At 40.4% G+C, this 20,766-nt stretch overlaps 1 protein-coding gene across 1 annotated transcript in view; it reads left to right on the top strand.

The window, feature by feature from the left end:
• Positions 1–20,766, top strand: part of garnl3 (GTPase activating Rap/RanGAP domain like 3) — a 65,160-nt gene that overhangs the window by 12,931 nt on the left and 31,463 nt on the right. The window contains exon 2 of the mRNA XM_035668334.1: positions 7,148–7,217. Within this exon, the coding sequence (XP_035524227.1) occupies positions 7,148–7,217 (70 nt within the window). The remainder of the gene's footprint in view (positions 1–7,147; positions 7,218–20,766) is intronic.

Below are 20,766 nucleotides of genomic sequence, written 5' to 3'. Positions count from 1 at the left end.
GAGAGAGAGGGAAAGCAAGAGAGCAAATGCCATGTGTGTTAGTAGCTTTAGGTGTTTTCCTGTGGTGTGGTGTGCCACAGAGGGGGGTTTCTACTGATTAAAAATTGATGAGCAGCTGAGTGCCGTGTAGCCTGAGCCGTGCATTCCTGCACTCTTTCATGTTGTGTGTGTATGTGTAGACTGATCTGGAGACACAGGCTGGGGCTGAGCTATTGTGAAGGTATCAGATTTAACCTGAGCTCACATTTCAGCTGCTCTTCTGTGTGTGTCTGATAATCAAAAATTAAGTCTGTTTTCACGTGTTTCTGCCTCATTCCTCCGTGTCCTCCCACTCACAGGTTCAGTATTTTCGTCCTTGTGTGCTCCATCCGTTTATTCCACATACTGACAAGTGAGCCTGAAGCATTACCCCTTGAGTGTTCAAGACCTTAAGGTTAATTTTCTGTTTGGGGTCCTGGAGGCCTCGGGGGCCTTTTAAACAGCTTAAACAAAACACACTTTACATTATGTTATCAATCATAGAGATATATAATACTACAACAAACACTCGTCAAGCAGCTACTTTGTGAGAAATACAATGTAAGAGCAACTTGTGTATGTTTTTACAGTTCAACCAAACAAACTTACGTAGTTTTAATAAGTGGGTCAATAGTAATCATACAAATATCCATAATAGCTGTTTTAAACGACACCATACCACAGTAGCCACCGACATCACCAAATCAACCAGGTCTGAACACAGAAACACACAGAAGCTTCACTGACCTTTATACCAGGTTTCAGCTCATTGTTTAACTGTTTCGCTGCAACTTTACAGTTGTTATCATAGCATGGTGTTTGGGCATTGCAGTTAGTTGTTTTCAGTGGAAAAAACTCGAGACAACCCACCATACACAACTATTAATACTTAAAACTAAAAAGCTGGGTTACTATAAATAGTTAGATATTAGCCTACAGGATGCAAAGCTGATCACAGACATTTTCTGCCTTTCTCTGCTCCAAACTGAGCAGGAATCACATTTGCGAGCAGAAAAAAACGTGTGCATATTTATATTTCCTCCACATTTTCCCCCATGTGTTCACACCGGATGATGTGATTCAAACCTCAGCCTCAGGTCTGCATCCTGACATCACTTTGCCCTCTAGGATGGTACAGTAACTGTGGAAGAAGCCTCGCGTAATTGGCCGTGATGTAACAGCAACTCAAAGAGAGAGAGAGAGAGAGAAAAAACACCGATAAGAATAATCTGCTCTGAATGGTGCCTTTTGCTCTGCAGAGCCTCCAGCTAAAGATTGTGGTGGATTGAAATGCACCATTGATGTGAGTGAGTGAGTGAGTAAGAGAGAGAGAGAGAGAGAGGGAGGGATGGAGGGGGGCAGAGAGAGATCACACAGTAAACACACAGCTCCTATGGCAGAGCCGTTCCGCTTCATCATCACGCTGTGACCAGTTGCGCGCAAAGAGAGAAGAGCCGAAAAAGAGTCACCACCAGCCGGGTTTTGATCAGCTGTTGTCGGAGTTTGCGCCGGAGTGATGTTCCTGCGCTCTTAAAGACAGGAGAAACAGACAGAGAGAGAGAGGGAGAAAAAGACGCCGGTTTGCTGTTGTCGCCTTGTCCGCTGGACTGACATCGCATGGGGACATGAACAGTGTGGATCCAGCGTCCAACAAACTGTTGAATTTCAATCAGCGGTAAAAAAAAAAAAAAAAAAATACTAACAAAGAAACTAAATCCTACTCTTAGCTGTGTTTATGCATGCCACCTCTCATCTGTTGAATGCTGTCGTCGTTCTGTCATATTCCTGCACCACTGGCAATGTTTTTATGCAGCCCCGAGAAAATTAGACAAAGCTGGAGACACCTGCTCCGGTGTACACACCATTTGTCTGTGCGTAAAGTGCCGTGTTACGCTCTTGGATCGGCTAATAATGTTTACAGTAATTGACTATCTGGGTCGAGTTTTGATACTTGTCTAGTTATGCATCAAGTGCATGATTTATTGATCTTTTTTTCTGTTTACTCTGAGATGGCTGGCAAACTGAGCGCCACTGAATCCACAAGTCTCCGGTCTGGGAAGTATTGACGCTCCTCAACAGACTCTTTAAGCCACAACAGCTTTTAATTAGACCACAGCCAGCGTTAGTTTATGTTGTCCCCAGTTTTGGAAATTGTAAACTGAATATTGTGTTGCTTAATTAAGCTGCCCCCCTTTTTTTCCCGGAGATGAGACATTTCAGTATGTACATGGAAAATTATGAATTATTCATGGCATGCTTTTCAGTTCAAGGTAGAGTGGAGGTGCGTGCAGCTTTGGCTGTATGACAGCAACAGAATAACGTATGCGGCCACACTGAAGGCAGGCATCTGGCTTAAAGTGTGCAGTTGAGTTCGGATGTAGTCCAAGGTTACTCAGTAGTTGGTGTTTTCCAGCCGCTTAGATGGATCTGAAAGTGCCACCACTGCAGCTCTTGCAGTGGCAACAAGAGACTGGGGCTGCAGTGACACTTGAACAGAGAGAGGCAGAGATACAGGGAGAGATGGAGAGACAGATCATATAGTGACCATACAGCTCTTATGGCACAGTGCTACCATTAGCAGAGAGGCGTCTTTCTCTGCTGCACCAATTGTGCAGAGAGGGAGGATAGAAGAGCTAAAGACGAAATGAAATGGCATTTTCATTAAATGCTCTTATTGTCATGAAATGCTCTAATGACTTGTCATATTGCTGTGATGGCTTGTTATGATGTGAACTGGCCTTTTTTTCCCTACCTGGTCTGTGTAAGAATCATCAGCATCTTCGTCCAGCTCATTCTCACGGTGATCACAGCTTTCTTTGGCTTTCTATTTCTACTTTCTATACAACACTGTAGCAAAATTACTTATTTTATTGGCAATAATCTAGAGGCTCGAAGCACCAAGCAACATCTGTGTAAATTTGTTATGATAAATTGATTAACATCAAGCCTTGGTGCATGCTTTAGATGGAAATTGGATAAAAAATGTTTTAAATCCTCCAAATGATTTCCCAAATTGAACCTGTTGTTACACATGTATGGGGAAAGTACAGACCAGTTCTAATCATTTAACATTTTAACCTCACATCTCTGCAGTGATTCCTAGGAACTGCTGCAGAAAACAGTCAACAGACATTTTATTAAGTCATATCTTCCAGATGTGGTTGTATGCATGTTTGATACATTTTTAATTTTGTACTAGCTGATGGGCCTTTTTATGCTTTTCATTGTCAGGCCCAACAGTCTTGTGTTTGGATTTGCTTCAATGCCTGTTAACATCAAGGTCTTCTGGTGTATTTGGCTTTTCTTTCTAACACAATCTCAAAAAAGTGACTATTGAGTTGATTTAAGTGTTTAAAGAGTCATACAGTATTTAACAGAAGCGATAAAAGGATTGGCTTTTTCTTGAGCAGCACTAGGAGGTTTAGTGCGATGGGCAGCAGTGTGATTTATACCTTGCATTTCATTGTAGTGTATGGAGCCTTTCAGTGGCCACTGTCCATTGTCTTGTGACAGAAACCACAATTTGTAACCTTTCCCGTACTCCATTACTGAGGGCAGCAGTTGAGTAATGAATATCCATTTTACCTCTCTCGGTTTCAGAGCTATTTCTCTTTGGTCCAAGCTTTCAAATTCATTTTTCTTTGGCTAACAGCCACTATGCTGCTGGAAAGTGGACGTTTGTGGTGCAGAGTTCAAGTTATGATGTCCAAACATATGGGAAGCTTTGGATGCAGGATAATTGTTTCACCTGTGTTATATCTCAAATATGTTGTGCAACCTGTGAGTATGGTTTATTATCACAGAAGAGTCTGCAGCCATGCTACCAGCTTTATGAGGCTGTATTTTCAAACAGCTTTGACCTAAATGCTAATGCCATGATGCTAACATGTTCACAACATGCTGAGCAGGTTTAAGGTTTACCATGTCCACTATCCTATTTTCCTATCCTTTTAGCATTTAGCACAAAACACAGTACAACAAAGCTGATGGGAATGTCACTGGTTTTGCAGGTATTTAGTTATAAACTAGCTCAAATATTAATTGTTATACACATTCAAATTTTGACCTGGGGATGGAACTAGATGGCTAAGGGATCACCAAAGTTCAATTTATCAAATAGGGAACATGAATTTTTGTACAACATTTCTTGGCAACCTATCAAATAGTTGTTGAGACAGTTCAGTCTAGACCAGGGCTGAAAAGGTCCAGTGACTGAGACCTTCCCAAATCTGCTTAACTCATTTCTCTCCTACAGTATGTAACAGGGTTATAGCTGGCCTCGTAGCACCAGGGCCCCAGATAGCTTTCCCCCCTTTCCCCCCCCTTATGGGTAGCCTGGACTAAGGTGGTGGACCGACTAACTGACTGACATCTGCATCCCATAGATGCCACACAGCTAACATGGCTCAAAAAAATCTAATCAAACCCTATGATATCAGTGCTCTAAAATAAACCATTTCATATTCATTGAAATTATAATCTTGGATCTATCTCAGGCGCTTACTCAATTAAAGAAGTCAAAACATGATTGGGACAAGTTTCAACCCTTAGTGACTAAAACAAGAATTCCTACCAGAGCGAACAAGCTCACACTGTACAGAATCTCGTTTTGTTGCTTTGATTGCTCGTACTGACTGCACTTAAAATCTGAGGACGTCATCTCCACTGCATTGGTCACCCAGGGCTCTGTTGACAGGTACACGTTCCTAATCAGACTCCAAGCGCTTTACTCTCCCGGCTTGTTTCACCTCCTTAATAGGTGTCAGCACAGCTTTTTGGTCTGACAGAAACCACCTTGTGTACAAACGGCTCTTAGTTCGCCACAGGCTACACCTCCTACATGTGTTAAAATATCTCTCATTTTAAAAGCGAAAAAAGCTAAAATTGGACAATGAACATTTTCCCAAGTACATAAGGAAGCACTCTCAATCTGGCAACAATGCTTTTCCTTAGGGCATTATACAGCCAAGTAGAAGTAGTCTTCTTTGAAAAAAATATCTTTGTGTGCACGAAATGCAGAAAGAGACTGTTTTGATGCATGTATTCACTAAAGCCAAAAAGCAAAACCAATTAACCAAGGTTAGGAAAAAAAAAAAAAACTCTCTTGAACCACAACCACTAGAGAGTTGTTGATGGTACATCTCTCTTTTTTTTTTTTACTTATTCATCTGCAATCATTGTCTTTTTGTTCAGTCCTAACATGTTCATATGTACCTTTTATACATAACAAGATGCCCAGACTAACAAACCTTTACAGATGAGCATCAGGAGATGGAGGGATTTTCATTAGAGAGGTGGGTGGGGTGGTATCAATTAATCATCCCCCACCAATGTACAACCTTTTCCATGACCCTCTCTCAGAGGAAAGGTGAAGGGTAGGAAAGATAGCAAATCTGGGCGCTAAGATGAAAAAGTGGGATCCAATAAAGGTAAAAACTGTGATGGAATACATGTTGTAATGGTGCTCCAGCAAACCCCACCCCAATCGCCAGTTTGTAAAGGAAGCGAGCATGCAGGGAGAGAGTTGGGTAAGGAAATAGTGATGGATACATCCTGTAGTACAGACACACTTTAAAATGCGTCCTTTAAGCTTGAGTGTACATTATGTATTAACAGCCCCACTCTGCCTTCATCTCCTCTGCAGAGAGAGAGAGGGAGGGAAACCTGACCAGAGAGGGAAGAGTTAGGGGGAGATATAAGAGGAGTGGGGGATGTGGTCCAGAGAGACAGAAGAAGCAAAAAGCTGGCAAGTCTTATCACCACTCAGGCAATCATACAGATACATGCAAACAAGGTACACAGTACAAGTACCTCCCACTATGCACGCACTCATGGGGTTTACCATTTGCTGCCGTCTTTGGCCTGAAGCCATAACGTTTTAGGCAGTGGGGTGAAGTCTGGGTTGAGCTTTGGTTGTATAATTAATAGAAAAAAACAGATTTTCGGAGGGGTTAATGCATTTCAAGGAGAAAGCAAAATTAATTCTGTGTACATCACCAGTGGCTGGCCCTTTTCACACCCTTACATTTTTGTGTATAGTGGTACATACAAAATTATTTCATGTTTGCATATTTTTAGGACAAACTTTGTTCTGACATAGGGTGTTAAAATATTAGCCTTGTGTCCCCAGTAGCCTATTTAATGTGTGTCTCTCAGTGTAGGCTGTGCCTTGCCATGTTCTTAATTACAATAATTGCGGAAGAAATTGGAAACTTTAGTGTTTTAGCATGCTAACATTTGGTAAAAGAGGAACAATACTAATCTGCCCACTCAATATGAAGCAGTCAGTTGCTGGTTAGCTTTGTTTAGCATAAGACTGAAAACGGGGAAATGGCTACACTGGTTCTGGCCAAAAGTAAGAAAACCTAATCTAATCTAAAGATCACTGTACCACAATACTTTATATGTTTGTTTTTTTCTGTACTGTGTGGGACTACTCTTGGCCAGGCCAGTGAGGAAATCATTGTCATTTTTATCTAAACATGAAGACAAATAACTTATAATATCTGTGTTCCTTATATGATACTGTATGACTAAGAGTGGCTTTTAGGGCCGCATGAACTTCAGCATAATCAAATACAAAAATCCAGCTATTCTTCATTTTGACAGAACAGTTGAAGATGTTTGTAACTGATAGCAATTACTTATTCATACTTGTATCTGTGTGTGTTTGTGTGTGTGTGTGTGTGTGTGTGTCTTTCTATGTATTAGCGATTGTATCTACTCTGTGCATTTGACTATTTGACCAGCAGTCAGCTCTCTCAGCCAGTCTCCATCTATCACTCTGGCTTAATTCAATCAGGACCCGTGTCTCAATCTAAACTGGGTTGGCTGCCGCTCCCGGCCAGTCACCATGCCACCGGCAGCCCCGCCACAGCGACAAAGACTTCAGACAGGAGAAAGGGAAAGAAAGAAAAAGGGAAGGCAAGAGAGAAAGAAAGAACATAGGGTGAACAAACTGGGCATGAAGAAGACAAAGTCAGATAACTGCGTTTAAAAAAAAAAGACTGGAGAAAAGCAGATGCTGCAACTGCCACTTGTGTATGAGTGATGTCACAGTTTATGTACGTATGTGTTGTGTGATGGAGGACAGACAAGCCATGTGTCTGACCATGCATTTGTGTTGCAGCTCTGCCTCGGAGGACTTGGGCTGCAGGCGTGGAGACTTCAGCAGGAAACACTATGGTTCAGTCGAGCTGGTGAGTCCCATTCACAATGCACTCACGTGTTTGTTGCTCTCTTTGTCTCCTCATCCTCTTTCTCCTCATCCTCCTCGTTGATTCTTCTCCTCATGATCTCCCCTCCCTTTCTGCCTCTCTCTCTGTTACTGCCTCCTGCCTCTTTTCTGTTGGCATGCATGTACAACAGAGGGGGACTGATGAGTCATGACGTACTGGGTGTGGTCCAGCAATGTGCTTTGCCAGCGTTGATCACAATGGGTGCTCCACTCGCAGTGATGCAGGACTCTGCTGCCTGCTCAGCCTCCAAAGTTCATTTGTTTTGTTTTGACGCTGCTGGTGTAAAGCTGCAGCGCAGTGTGTGTCTTTGTGGTTGATTACTAAGCTGTTGAGTCATTGTTGCTTTGGGGGAATGTGTGTGTGCGAGTGTATGTCCCTCCACTGTGAGCTGTGTCTGTACATCCCGATAGCCCAGAGGGACAGGAAGTCCTAGGGTTTCGCACTGCGATCGTACTTCCTACCAGAGACATATTGTGGGTTTGTCTAGGAGTGCTGCCTGCCACGTGTATGACTGATTAGCGTTGAGGAGAAACCACATGCTGCCTATCAGCCCTAGCAGACTGACACTACGCATAATGCTGCTGTGTGTGGGGGTGTGTGGAATATCCAAACACTGTGGTGAGCCAGGATGAGGTCACTGATAGCCTAAATATTCAAAGCGTGACCGCCACCCAGCAGAGTAAGACAACGATCTGGCCAGTGGTGTCCTCTCATTTTCATCACCTCTGCTACAATTTGAATTGGATATTTTTGCTGTACAAACTATGTATTTGCTATAGTTTGTACAGCAAAAATATCCAAAGCCTAAGGGTCTTCTGTGATCCATCATGATGGATTATCGATTAGACATTCAGAGAATATGTATTGGTAGATTAGTATAATAGATGAAATGATTGTAAACACATGTAAAGGTTTAATAACATGCACTGTTGATTTGACCTCTGTAGATGCTCACTGTAGGCTGCAGCTGATAATTATTGTCATTCATAACTGATGTATTAATAGGACTCTACCTGCCATATGAATTACGACTGTGTTCCATCAGGAACAAAGGTGGATGTAGCGTGATATTAGCACAACAAACTCTTTGGATGAGGTTGGGGTTCATGGATGGGCCAGCAAAGTATATGACTTGGACTTGCTTCTGTTTATTACCTGCTTCCAACCAACAATGTTTTCTTTTCAACATGACCACAATCTTTTCTTATAGCAAAAATATAACAGTCACCTTTCCTTTACCAATATATATTGAGGCTAAACCCAACCTTAAGCCAGGCAGTGACAGGTCAGAAAACAACCATTAATTAGTTTTGTAACGCCAGTTTCTTTGTAACAGTTTTGGAAAGCACTGGCAAACAACACTGTCAGATCATAAAGCACCTGTGCATTAAGAGGCCTTTAAAAAATTCTGTATTTTTGTGGCTATTAAGTGGACCATAAATTTAAATAAACTGTCGACCGTTCTGGGAGCTTTGTATTCACTTTCTTGCCGAGAGTTAGATACCACTTTTATGTCTTTATGGTAAACATGAAGCAAACAATTAGCTTAGCTTGGCACACAGATGGAGAAAAGGGGGAAACAGCTACCCAACTCAACTCACTAATTAACAGATTGGTTTGTGTAAAAAAATAAATAAATAAATAAAAAAAGCAGTGTGACTTCTTGGCCATTTGCATGCTGCAACTAGTTCTTTGCCAGGTGCAACGACTTCCTGGAGTCTCTACCGGTTGCCTGGCAACCTCACGGTGTCAACAAGGAGAAAGCCAGGCTAGCTGTCCAGTCTTAATGCTAAGCTAAACTAATCGGCTGCCAGACTCAATACGTAATATTAATCTTATCATATGTCTCTTGGCAAGAAAATAATAATGAAACCCAGCTGTGAAACAACTGTTAACAAGATCAAGAATTTTCAGGCTAAACACATTTTGTTTAGTTAGATAAAACCGAAATCACATAAACCTTAAAGAATAATATTTTCCAGTACGAGTCTGTTTTTAAGACATGACAATTCCTGAAGGGATCAGAGGCTGTGTGTTTGATAGAAGAGTAAGTGGATAATGGAAAATTAATGGCAGGGCTTGATAAACCCAGGTTGATCTTCAGAAATAACCTCAGGGAGGATAAGCGCATGATGCCAAGCTTACGTTTTTCGCAATTATCTTTGGTCCTTGACTCTGGAGTGAAATTAAGTCTTTTGTTTTTCTGTTGGAAAAGAAATATAATTGCTTGTGTGAACATACAAGGGAAAGTGTTTTTGTCGACTCTGGCGCTCACACTGTTTAAGGCTGTGTGTCTCCAAGGGGAGGCTTGTGCAAAAGTCAGGAAAGAGTCAGTGGAAATTCACATCCTGATGCCTTTTAGCCAACAAACAGCTTCTTGTGTTGACACTACTGAATCTGTGTGCTCATGGTCTGTGTGTCTGACCAGTGTAAAGTCTGCAAGATATTATAAGCACCTGACATTTCCTCCAAAATCATAGAAGTCATAAAATTAGGAAGATGTGATCATTTTATGTTGAATAACCACAATTCTGATAGTGGATAACTTTATGTTTCCCATTGAAGGGGTCAACACAAAGTCAAACTTTGCTGTATATACAGTAGATATATAAAATGGCACTTTAAAAAAATAAATGTATTCTTGTGAAAAACATCTATTTATGTTATGTGTTTATGTTTTAAAAAATGGCGGATATCAGTGTCACTCTCAAAACATTTTTTTATAAATGTAAAATATAAATATAAAAATTTATTAAATGTATCAAAGCTCTTAAAAGCCTTTATGGTCTTAAATTTGAATTTATGTGATCTTTCATTGGATTTTCTTTTTATCAGTATCAGTTCAGAACTAGATTTTTGATTGAAGTAATAATACACCTTCCTTTACAGTGAAATGTGTTACTAACTATTGGGAAAAGGCTTACTTTAGACCAAAACAACTTCATTTATCTGTCCAAATGAATCCTTGAACCGGTGCCATAGCTATTAATCCATCCCACCCCAAATAAATGTTTTACTAGCTATGATATTTTTTAATACATTTAAATTAAATTATGAATACATTAACTGTTCAGTTATATGTTCTGTACATTTTATTGGTCTAATGTTGGTCTAATTCTGGTGGAGAAAGAGTAACTTTCATTATAATGTAATTTAATGTAATAAACTTTGCCCTGAATTTGACAAAAGATATTTAGTACTGACAAAAAAAAACACAAAATCAGCTTTCAAAATACACCATTTGTAATTTGTGTGTAGAAAAAACAGAGGACGTGTCTTTTAGCTATATAACAATAGGGCTTTTCTTCCAAAACAAGCTAGTGTCACTAGCTAATGCCACACTCATATAAATGTGTAATTTAGACAGCTAAATGTACCAGAATAAATTTGTACTAAATATATGTTCAATGTTACATATAATATGTTACGTTAAATATCGTGGAGTTTCTCTATGTGTGCCACCTGTTGACCGTATGATTTGTCCAAAAATTCATAAATTTCTTTAAATGTTTGTCTTAAAAAGGTCTTAAAAAGATTAAATTCAACTTTATTTTTCTCCACATGCTAAACAGAGAATACAAGATATATATTTTAAATCAAACATTCATGCAGTATTTTAGTCTATTCAGTATGGTATCTATAAAGCAGTGACCACAGTATACCTTATTATTATGGTTACAAATCACTTCTCCATTTGTGTTGTATCCTTTCTCAACATGAGTTTGACTCCAGTGTATTCCAGTGCTTTAAAGAACATGTTTTCAAATGTCTCAACACAAGTGGAAGATACAGATTCAAAGCAGGGTCTCCCTAATAAGACAGAGCAGGAAAAGCAGAGCCGTGACTCATTCTGTGTTTGTTTTATTTTTGGCATCATTGAAGCGGCAGTAGCACTTGCCAATAAGAGCAGGTACCTCCACAGACACCATCATAGAGATGTGATTCAGTCTGGTCGACACACACACAAGCACACACACACATACGGCAACTATCTTTGACATTATAGAACTGTAGGATCCGGTAACATCTCAGTAGAAGTAGAAGCTTTGTGATAAGGAAGGAAGTTGTAGGAATCTGTGACACTTTTGAAATACGAAGTTCCTATTCTTATACTAAGACATGAGGATTGATTTCAGTAAATCTATCTTTATGTATGTGAGCACCCTTCAGAGCATCACATCTTCAGAATTATAATACAACATTTGCTAATTTGCACTTAACCCAAAGTACAGCTGAGGCTGATGGGAATGGCGTTAGCTTTGCACATATTTGGTCACAAATCAAAGTATTGAAAAAACAGAAATTTTAACTTGATGATGGCACCTCATGGAAAGTTAATGAAAACCAGAAATGCAAACCTTACAGTGGCGTTACAGCGCGGATACCCAACTTGCTTTGCCTGGGGGCGACTTTTACAAAATGACAGGAAGCCAGGGACAGTTATTATATACATAATAAACTTTAAATTCTTTATTTTTAACTTATTAGCGGAATTAACTTGGTACAAGGGTTGATCTACATGAGAAATAAATCAGATATTTTACTGCATGTAATAGCTGCAACTGTATTTTAGTTGTAAATGTTGCATTTGAAAGAATTTATACAACCTGTTCCATCATGTAGTCACTCAAATGTTGGACTCATTAATAAACATAAACCATAAACATGAACTGCTCCTACCAGAGACAAAATCAATAGTGGTTTTAACTGGTATAAACCAAAAAAAAAAAGAAAGAAATTTTAATAAATTTATTTTCATTAACGCAAGTTCAGTACTTTATCGCTGCACCAGAGGAACAGGGGACACCTCAAAGTGCAGATGTATCAAGAACACCATTCCTTCATATCCTCTGTTATAAGAGTAGCTACTCCTTTTTATGTGCATAGTTAGTGTGTGGATGAGTGAAAGAGAGAGAGAGGTGAATGCGTGCCATGCAGAGGAAGAGAGCAGTGAAGTTGTCTGGCTGTAAATGCACAGTGTAGGTTACAGTTAGTCAGTGAATAAAGGCTGCAGCTTCGACTGAAGTAAAACTCCCTGTTGTTTCCTGGTTGTTTCCCTACTGTGTCGCTATGGCGATCAGCTCCGCCTACGTTGAGGTGGTACTATCCAAAGTAATATCTACAGTAGAAAACGAAGTAGAGGTATCGAAAACGAATAGAGCAGAGTCGAGGTGTACCGTGAAGTGGAAATACAGCTTTAGTCAATTCAAGTTGAGTTCAAGTTCAAGTCAATGTATGCTCTGGGGAATCTGTAGCAAATGTCATGGCAATGCATAAAGTAGTCACTCCACAAACTCCACAAATGTCAACCTCAAGGTGGTGCTAGAGGAAATGTCAGAGGATTACCAGAGTCAGTATGATTCATCCACTGGGGACCACGAACGTCCGTACCAGTTTCATGCCAATCCATCAAATAATTGTTGTGATATTTTAGTAAATGGTGGATGAATGAAAGACTGACATCGCCAGCCCTAGAGCCATGCCGTTAGCATGGCTAAAATACATCCTAATCCATGGAGACATAGAGCTACAACTTCATCAACATTCACTCTGAACTCATCAGGAGGTCAGGGTGTAGTGGAATATTCCTGTACTCACTGATTCACTACTCTGAAACATATTGAATCATAGGATTTTGTTGGCTAAGTTAAAAAAAGGCAAGAGTGTATAGACTATGTGTGTGTGTTTGTGTGTCCGTATGTGGTTTCCTTATAAAGTAAAGGGCCCTCTTGTATGGAAAAAAGTAAAAGAACAAAGTGGGAAGTCACTAAATACACCAAGCGATAAAGATATATATATATACACACACAGACACACACACACACAGGCTATATTACAAGCCCCAGTCACTCTAGTCAACACACGTGGGACTCCTGTTAACCTCTGTGCCAGAACACATGTTGATCCACACAAATGAGCAAACAAATACTCCACGATGGTGTCTGCACTCATAGATAGAGACAAACAACAGGAACACAAAGGCAACTCCCACCCTATCTTGTCACTTCATTCAGTGACAACTCCACGGTCCACTTTCAAAAGCTTAATTGTGTGTGGTGCACTAAAGCTGAAGACAGCAACAATTAAACCTGTTTTATCCTGACACAGCCACGTGGAGAGCATGGCTGTGCTTTTCCAGTGAATTGAATTGTCTTTATTTGAGGCCCAGAGATGAAGGCGGTGACTGATAGACGAGAGGTGGGCGCTGGCTGTCTCCGAAGCTGTGTGGTATACCACACAGGAAAACAACAACAACAACAAAAAAATAGTTGGAAGTATTGAGGATAAAACCTTCAGACACACACAATCTTGTGTGTGGGCATTTGCATTTGTCTGGGCTCGGTGCTGTTTGGTGTGCTGCAGTTCACATCAGTGAGTGTGACTAAGGCTACTGTCAGAATTAGTGCGTGTGCACGTGTGCGTGTGTGTTGAGCGGTTAGCCGTCAGTCTTGCACAGTGACGGGTGAGCAGACGGCTCCACTCTCACCTGCCTACCAATGTTACTGTCACTGCCTCAGAGGCTTTTGACTGCACTGTCACATTGAATTTATTCTCACTCTCAGCGTGTGTGCATCCCACTGTGTGTGACTGCGTCTGTTTGGGTGTTTATGACATTAAAGCTAGACTGTGCAACTTTTGCTGAACAGTGGCTATTGTTGCCACAAGTGGTAATTACAGAATATAAAATGGCAATTACACACTGAGTTACACACAGTAATTAAATTTTGATAGCTAAGCTAACATTAGCCACCATAAGCTACTGGTCATACCCGACCAAGTGAGGCTGTAAGCAGGAATTATACTTTACACGTCTGTGGGTCAGCAAGGATCCGCTATGGTCTGAGTGACAGAAGTTTTGTCATCAGAGGGTGTACATGTAGAATATTTTCGACAGAAATTAGTTATTGGCTAATTCGTGGATGTCAATTTTCAGGTTGTTGACAATTTAGAAATTGACACTTTTTCAGGGTGAGGAAATAGACCTGAAACTATTAGTCCATTAATCATTTCATCCGAATAATTTGCTTTATTAAAATGCCAAAAATACGCTGGTTGTGGCTTCTCAAATCTGAATATTTGCTGTTTTTTTGTCTTCTATGATGAAGATCTTTGGCTTTTGGCTTTTTGTCATGCAAAACATGTTGTTTGAGTATATTAGCTTGAGCTTTGGGAAACTGTGATGTGATCATAAAAATCATTTAGTTTCACAACTACAAAGAGACATTCTGGCACATTAAAATCTTTGTCAAGAAAAATTGTATCGGCACCACAGTGTGAATTCATGCTAAAATGGTGTTTTGATATAAAACAGCAACTGTGATCTCCAGTGATTAAGACTTGTGGTGGGCCTCACAACACTCACCTCGGAGGGTGGTATTTGTCACCTAGATGCACACACGAACACACCCGTACAAACTTAAATGCAAACTGACAAACCCTCCCAGAAACTGAAGAGGAAATTAGCTCACAGTGGCTGCTTGACATGCAGATGTCTTGCTCTGTTTATTGTCTGTGAAACTAATGAGCACATTGTTTTCTAAGAGGCTTTCTATATGCTGAAACGCTCTCAGTTATTGGTAGCCATACTTAGAGGCAGTTAAGTTTTGCTCTTGGAGCTCAATTGCCTGTTTGACAGTTTAACAAAGCTGCAGGGGCAACTTAAATCTGTCCCGGTAGAGACCAGAGGTTGCTGTCCTCTAGGCAGTGGATTTCTTGATTTGTTTTCTTCTATTTCTCATTTTTATGACACTTCCTATCTTGTTTAGCCATGCTGTCGTGTGCCCTTGAAAACTTTATCCAAGGTTGCAAAAATACAATGATTCATTTAAAATGAATTTCCTAGAAAGTAATTGATTTTTTACAGGCATGCAATTTCATCAGTATGCATTGTCTCTCTGGGTGTCTGCCATAGCATAAGGTCTAACTAGAAGGAAATGCCATCATAATATACAGAAGAATGAAAACTAGTATCACATCGAACCTCAAAAATGCCAGTTTAAAAGTACTTTAAAAGTCATTTAAAATACGTCGTAGTGGGTGCTTATCCAAACGTCCAAAGATTAAACTCTCTCCCTCTTGTCTCTCCATCTGTCCCCCCTCCTCCCATTTTCTCTGATACATAACTAATCGTCTATTAAAGCAGGTGATGCATGGCACTCTGCTGCTGCGCTCTGTTATCCCAGGCTCCACTGCAGCATCTGCCCACTCTTGAGGGCCCTTAAAGCTGCTGCACCCTACCAGCGTGATTCCTGGGTGGGTGGGTGGCTCAATGCCTTCAGTCCTAGTCATTAGATTAGTCATCGGCAGTGTTGCTGTAGCATAAATGGGCATATATTGATGTGGGGCTGATGTTGGCGTCGCTGGATTTGTCCTAGCCACAGGCAGCGTTAATGCTAATCAGGTGCAGTCAATGGCTACATGGCAAACAGCCACGTTACAGACGCTGTTTGTCTTTGATTTACATTTTCACCTCTAATTTTCCCCTTCACAGGTAGTCGGTTGTTCTTTCATGTGTACAGCAACATCATGCATTATACATCATTATTAGCATTGCAGGAGTCTTCCACTACACGGAAGGACATCATATTTCATCATATTTATTGATCCAAATGGTTATATTGTATGTTAGAAGACTAAAATAATTCTCATTTAAGTCTGGTCATATTATATATTGTCTTTATTGCAGTGATCTTAAACTGCAGACCATTTCTGGCCCTCAACATGATAAAGTGCAAAATGACAAAGGTCCCGCAAATGCGTGCATTGCAGAAGAGCGCAGGTTTCAGGCGTTCATTAGTTGTTTAACTGCTTTTTGTTAAGTATGATGTTTGTAATGGAAATATATTCAGAGTATTGTCCTTTCTTGTAGTACTTGAACATTGAAGTGGCCCTCCTATGAGATGACAATACCAAAAGTGGCCCCAAGCCAATTTGAGTTTGAGACCCCTCACCCCCTGCCTTATTGTCAACAAATTCCACAAAAAAAATAAACAATGAATAACAATGAACCAGTCCTAACAAGAATATCCAAAGCCTGATATAGCTTGCTCCTCTGTGCCAAAGAGCTGTATTGTTGTCAAGAAAAGCTATTAAAAACACAATGGACGTTTGTGGCTCAGATGAATCAAGCTTTGACTACACAGTCAATATTTGCTCTTTTCATGGGATTTCTTGCGTAAAAGAAAATAGAAGATCACCAGGAAAAATCATAAAACTTCACAACTGTGTAGTCACTTGACCACCAAATATGTTTGGGTGGGAGTATTGTGTCATAGTAATTAATAAAATATGATCAGGGACTTATTTGCGGTCAAAACATTGTGTTTGTTACCCGTGGTCAGTGATTTCAGTCGCCACAATTCATTTCTCTAAATGCATCAGCTGTAGTATTTTTATTCTGGACTGTCTGAGTCATTGGCTGACCTTTTTTGACAGAGAGACATTTATGTCCATACAACTCTCAGATTTTCTTTTCTATCAGTGTAACCTTTAATGATAATTCTGTTGAACTCATGTTCCACCCTTTCACCGTATAACCTTATACAAAAGCAAGGCTCCACGTGACGACTCAGACTTTTGTCAGCTGAAATGACAACTGTTGCTAGCAGATTTCATCAACTGTTGCTAGCGGAAACTTATGATTTGGTTGAAAACTCCATCAGTGGTTCTTTTTCTTTGTTTTTTGCATTTGTATAGACTAATACATTGTTTTATATGTGGAGGAATCCAGAGCTTGATAGGCCAGTCGCTTAACTGTTAACGATCAATTGTGTTGCATTTAATTGTGTAAAGAATAAAGACCAGATCATTGACAATACCAGATACTTCCTTCTTTTAAATGTTTTTTTATCCTTCTCTGTTTAATCTGGCCCTTTCTTTCTTTATTCATTTTCTTTATCCTTCTCATTTTCTGCCTCTATTTATCTTCTCCCTAATTTTTTCCATCTGTCTTTTTTCCTCATTAGTCGCTCATATCTTCTCTCTGACTGTGCACCTGCCTCTCTTCATCCCCAACCCCCCATGCTACTTACTACTTCCCTCCTCACCCACTGCCACTTCCTCTCCTGCTCTGCCGCCTACGCCCTGCGTGTTCTCTGCCTTCCTGGAGGATTGTGAGTGTGCATGAACAGGCCCACTGATGAGATCAATTATCTATCAGCAGTCACAAAAGTATTGATTTAATACCCTAACACACATGCATACACACACACACACACACACACACACACATACGTCTCACTCTGCAATGCAGCGCTCCTTTGTCCCGTGGGCCTTGGGGAAATCAGAGGCTTTCTGAGTACGCCGTGAGCCCAATTGTGTTTGTGAAATGTTCAAGTCATGCCCTAAAATGGGAGCTGTTTAAGTGTGTGTGTACGAGAGAGAGAGTGTGTGTGCCTCCCTGCTCCGTCTATAAAGCTCGAAAGCCTCGGCCCTTTCCCGTGGGGTTACGCATCGTGGAGACGGCTATTATTCTTTTATCATTCGGCTTTTTGTTGTCATTACACATCGCTCTTTGCCTCTCTTCCCCAGTGGCCTCATCCTTCATTCTGTCCTTCTTCCTCTCTATACGTTTGATGCCCCCTCTCCTCTTTTCCTCTGCCCTATCCCTACACTATTGCTCCCCGGCATGGTGAGGTGTTTTATGGGTTGTTTGTTAAAGCGTAGAAGCATAACGGGCTCCCCCTTTCTCCCCTGTTTCCTCTTCGCTGCCTCCCCTGGCCCATGGGGAATCGTTGGAGTGCAGCTTTTTCCTTCTTTGCCACTCTTCTGTTGCATGATTTAGAAGCAGTGGCAGCGTGATGCATGCATGTGTGTGTGTGCGCAGTGTGACACACACACACATACACAGACTCCCCAGAGCACTTAATCACTTTTCTCCTGCTATTTCTCATTCTTTCACCCAAAAACAGCAGAGAGCATATTCACATACAGCAGCACAAACACTTACCTAAATGCACATTTAATACAGAATGTCACACATTTTTTTCTCACATGCAGACACACACACACACACACACACACACACACTTACACTAGGGAGGCGGTGCATTGCTCTGTCTGAACACTGCATTGGTTTCCCCTCCATTATCCTGCGATTGGACAGTTAATGTTGCAGGAGGCGAGAGAAATGGAGGGAGATAGAGGCCTATAGCTTCAACATTTACTTTCCATTTTCCACGCACACGCACAGAGTAACAGAGCTTGTTCACTCACACATAAACAGATTCAAATACAGGCACATACCACCACACCAGAAAATATGCAGATTTCCTGCAGCCTCTCCTAAGACACAGCCAATTATTGTACAGCAATCTCTCTGTCGTTTATCAGAGCTCCACACCTGTAGTAAACATGTTTGGCTCTCAACCACATGATTGTGTTATCTCATTATATACAGTATACCATAGGAAGAAAATGCAGTGGGTGAAATCAATGTCATATTTATAGGAATATGTTTATGATTTCAGTGGAGCTGTGATGTTTGATGTGTTTAAGTAATATGCTTTACATCAGACCTCTTGCTTGGAATCATTAATTTGGACAACTTAATCATTAGCAGAGCTGACAAGTTACTACATGCAGGGTTGGTTTGAAATGTGTATCCAAATTGAAGATAAGAATGACTTTTTGATATTAGAAAACTGAATATATTTGAGTTTGATTTGTTTTGTTAGCTTGTAAAACAGCTGCATCTTACAATTATTTTCATTCTCAATTCATCTGCCATTCATTATGCTCTGTATACTAATTAACTGTAAAGTTTAAAAATGTCAAGTAGTTGGAGCAGCAGTCCAAAAACGGAAAAATATTTACAATAATATAAAACAGAGAAAAGCAGCCAAATCCTCCCTGTGGATAAGCTGGAACTAGAGAATTTTATTTTTTTTTGTGTGTAAAAAAAATGACATGAATCATGAATTGATTCTCAAAATACTGTAGCTGATAACATGTCTAGCTTTTCTGGAGCAGGGTCTAAAAAAGGCAAAGTTGCAAAATCTCTTTAAGAGCATTCTAATCCCCCAGCTGCAGTACTGCATATTAGATTTCATTTAGTATGAACAATAAAGTCAGTGTGACAGTTATTAATGATTTTATTCAGAATGTAAAGCTTTCGCCTTTCATCCTCACTTGCCCACAGAAACGTCTTGAATGGACTCTAATCCGCTCTCTGTCTGTGATAAGTGCTCTCTCAGCAGTTTCCCTCATCATTGTACTGTCTGATATGATCTAATGAGCCACTGAAGTGTAGGGCACACCACCCACTCTCCAAACTGATAAACACTGCTTACTTATGTACAGGTTGTGTCAGCCATTCACAAGATAGTCCTGATTACTCTCAGAGCAGGAAATCTTCACTTCATTGATGTCAGAAGTTTTATCTGAGGCATTGGGTACATTTAGATGCACATTAGTGCCCTGGTGTTAAGTCTCACCCTGGTTTTAAACGTATTCAGGATATGGCATTTACATGGAAGATGAGAAACATGGTTATTTCATATTCCTGTATACATGATCATAGGAATATCCAGGTTTCTGATCGCCTGCCTGCAGGTGTGCCTTTGATTCCTGAAGATCTCAGGCGCTCATTTCCAAAAGAAAGAGTGACCTCAATGGTTGATAATGAACATAGGTTGGTTTCTGGCTGACTGAACTGAAGCTGTATTCACCACAGTTCTGGATTTAGCTTCTCCATCTCATTGCCGGCAACAGAAAATGAGAGTGACAATAACATTTACCATATGATCAGCATAACTGAAGTCAGAATTTCCCCTTTTGATCATTATCATTATTTACGGTCATTAGTACAGTGAAGTATCATGTGACTTCATGTGTTGCATGGTTTCTGGTTCATGGTTTCTATCAGAATGCTCCAGCTAACTTATCCAGGTTTCTTAAAACCAGTAAATCCCGGTAAAACGGGGATACTTTGAAAACCTGATCATAGGATACTCGTGGGCTCATAAGCAGACTCATTGGTGAAGGCTAAACACTGTGACACTGAGATAGAAACAATTCAAAGTGGTTGGTTCTGTCTCTGTCCTGTTTCATTTACAATAACAATTGATCAATCGACAGAACAACTATTTTGTTAAGCGACTAATCGTTTAAGTCATTTTTCAAAGAAATTTGTTATTTTTAGTCTCTCTGCTTCTGTTTTACACTATTTTAAATTGAATATATTTGGGTTTTTGAAGAGTTGATTGATTAAAACTTGATGACTCCATAATAATCGTTAGTAGCACCCCTATCTTCAGAGGTCAGTTACACTAAGACGCACATTTAGCAGCTTTTCATGTTCAGTCCTCTTATCTCCCAGGAACGTCCTTTTTATCCTCTTCTTGTTTGGTTCCTCCAGACCATTTCAGGCCATCTGGACATATCACCGTGTGTGCAGGGATACACCATGCCAGAACTCTTTTTGAAATGTACATGTCGGCAGAGCAGAGACCTCTATCGGAAAGGAGAGCAAAGTAGACCATGACATTCAAGACAGTCAAAGAGCAGAGGG

The sequence above is a fragment of the Morone saxatilis genome, unplaced genomic scaffold (genome assembly GCF_004916995.1).
Source record: "Morone saxatilis isolate NCDOM2014 unplaced genomic scaffold, NCSU_SB_2.0 Contig21, whole genome shotgun sequence".
In the NCBI taxonomy this organism is placed as follows: Eukaryota; Metazoa; Chordata; class Actinopteri; family Moronidae; genus Morone; species Morone saxatilis.
The sequence above is the reverse complement of the archived record's forward strand: the minus strand, read 5'-3'. Positions and strand labels throughout refer to the sequence as shown.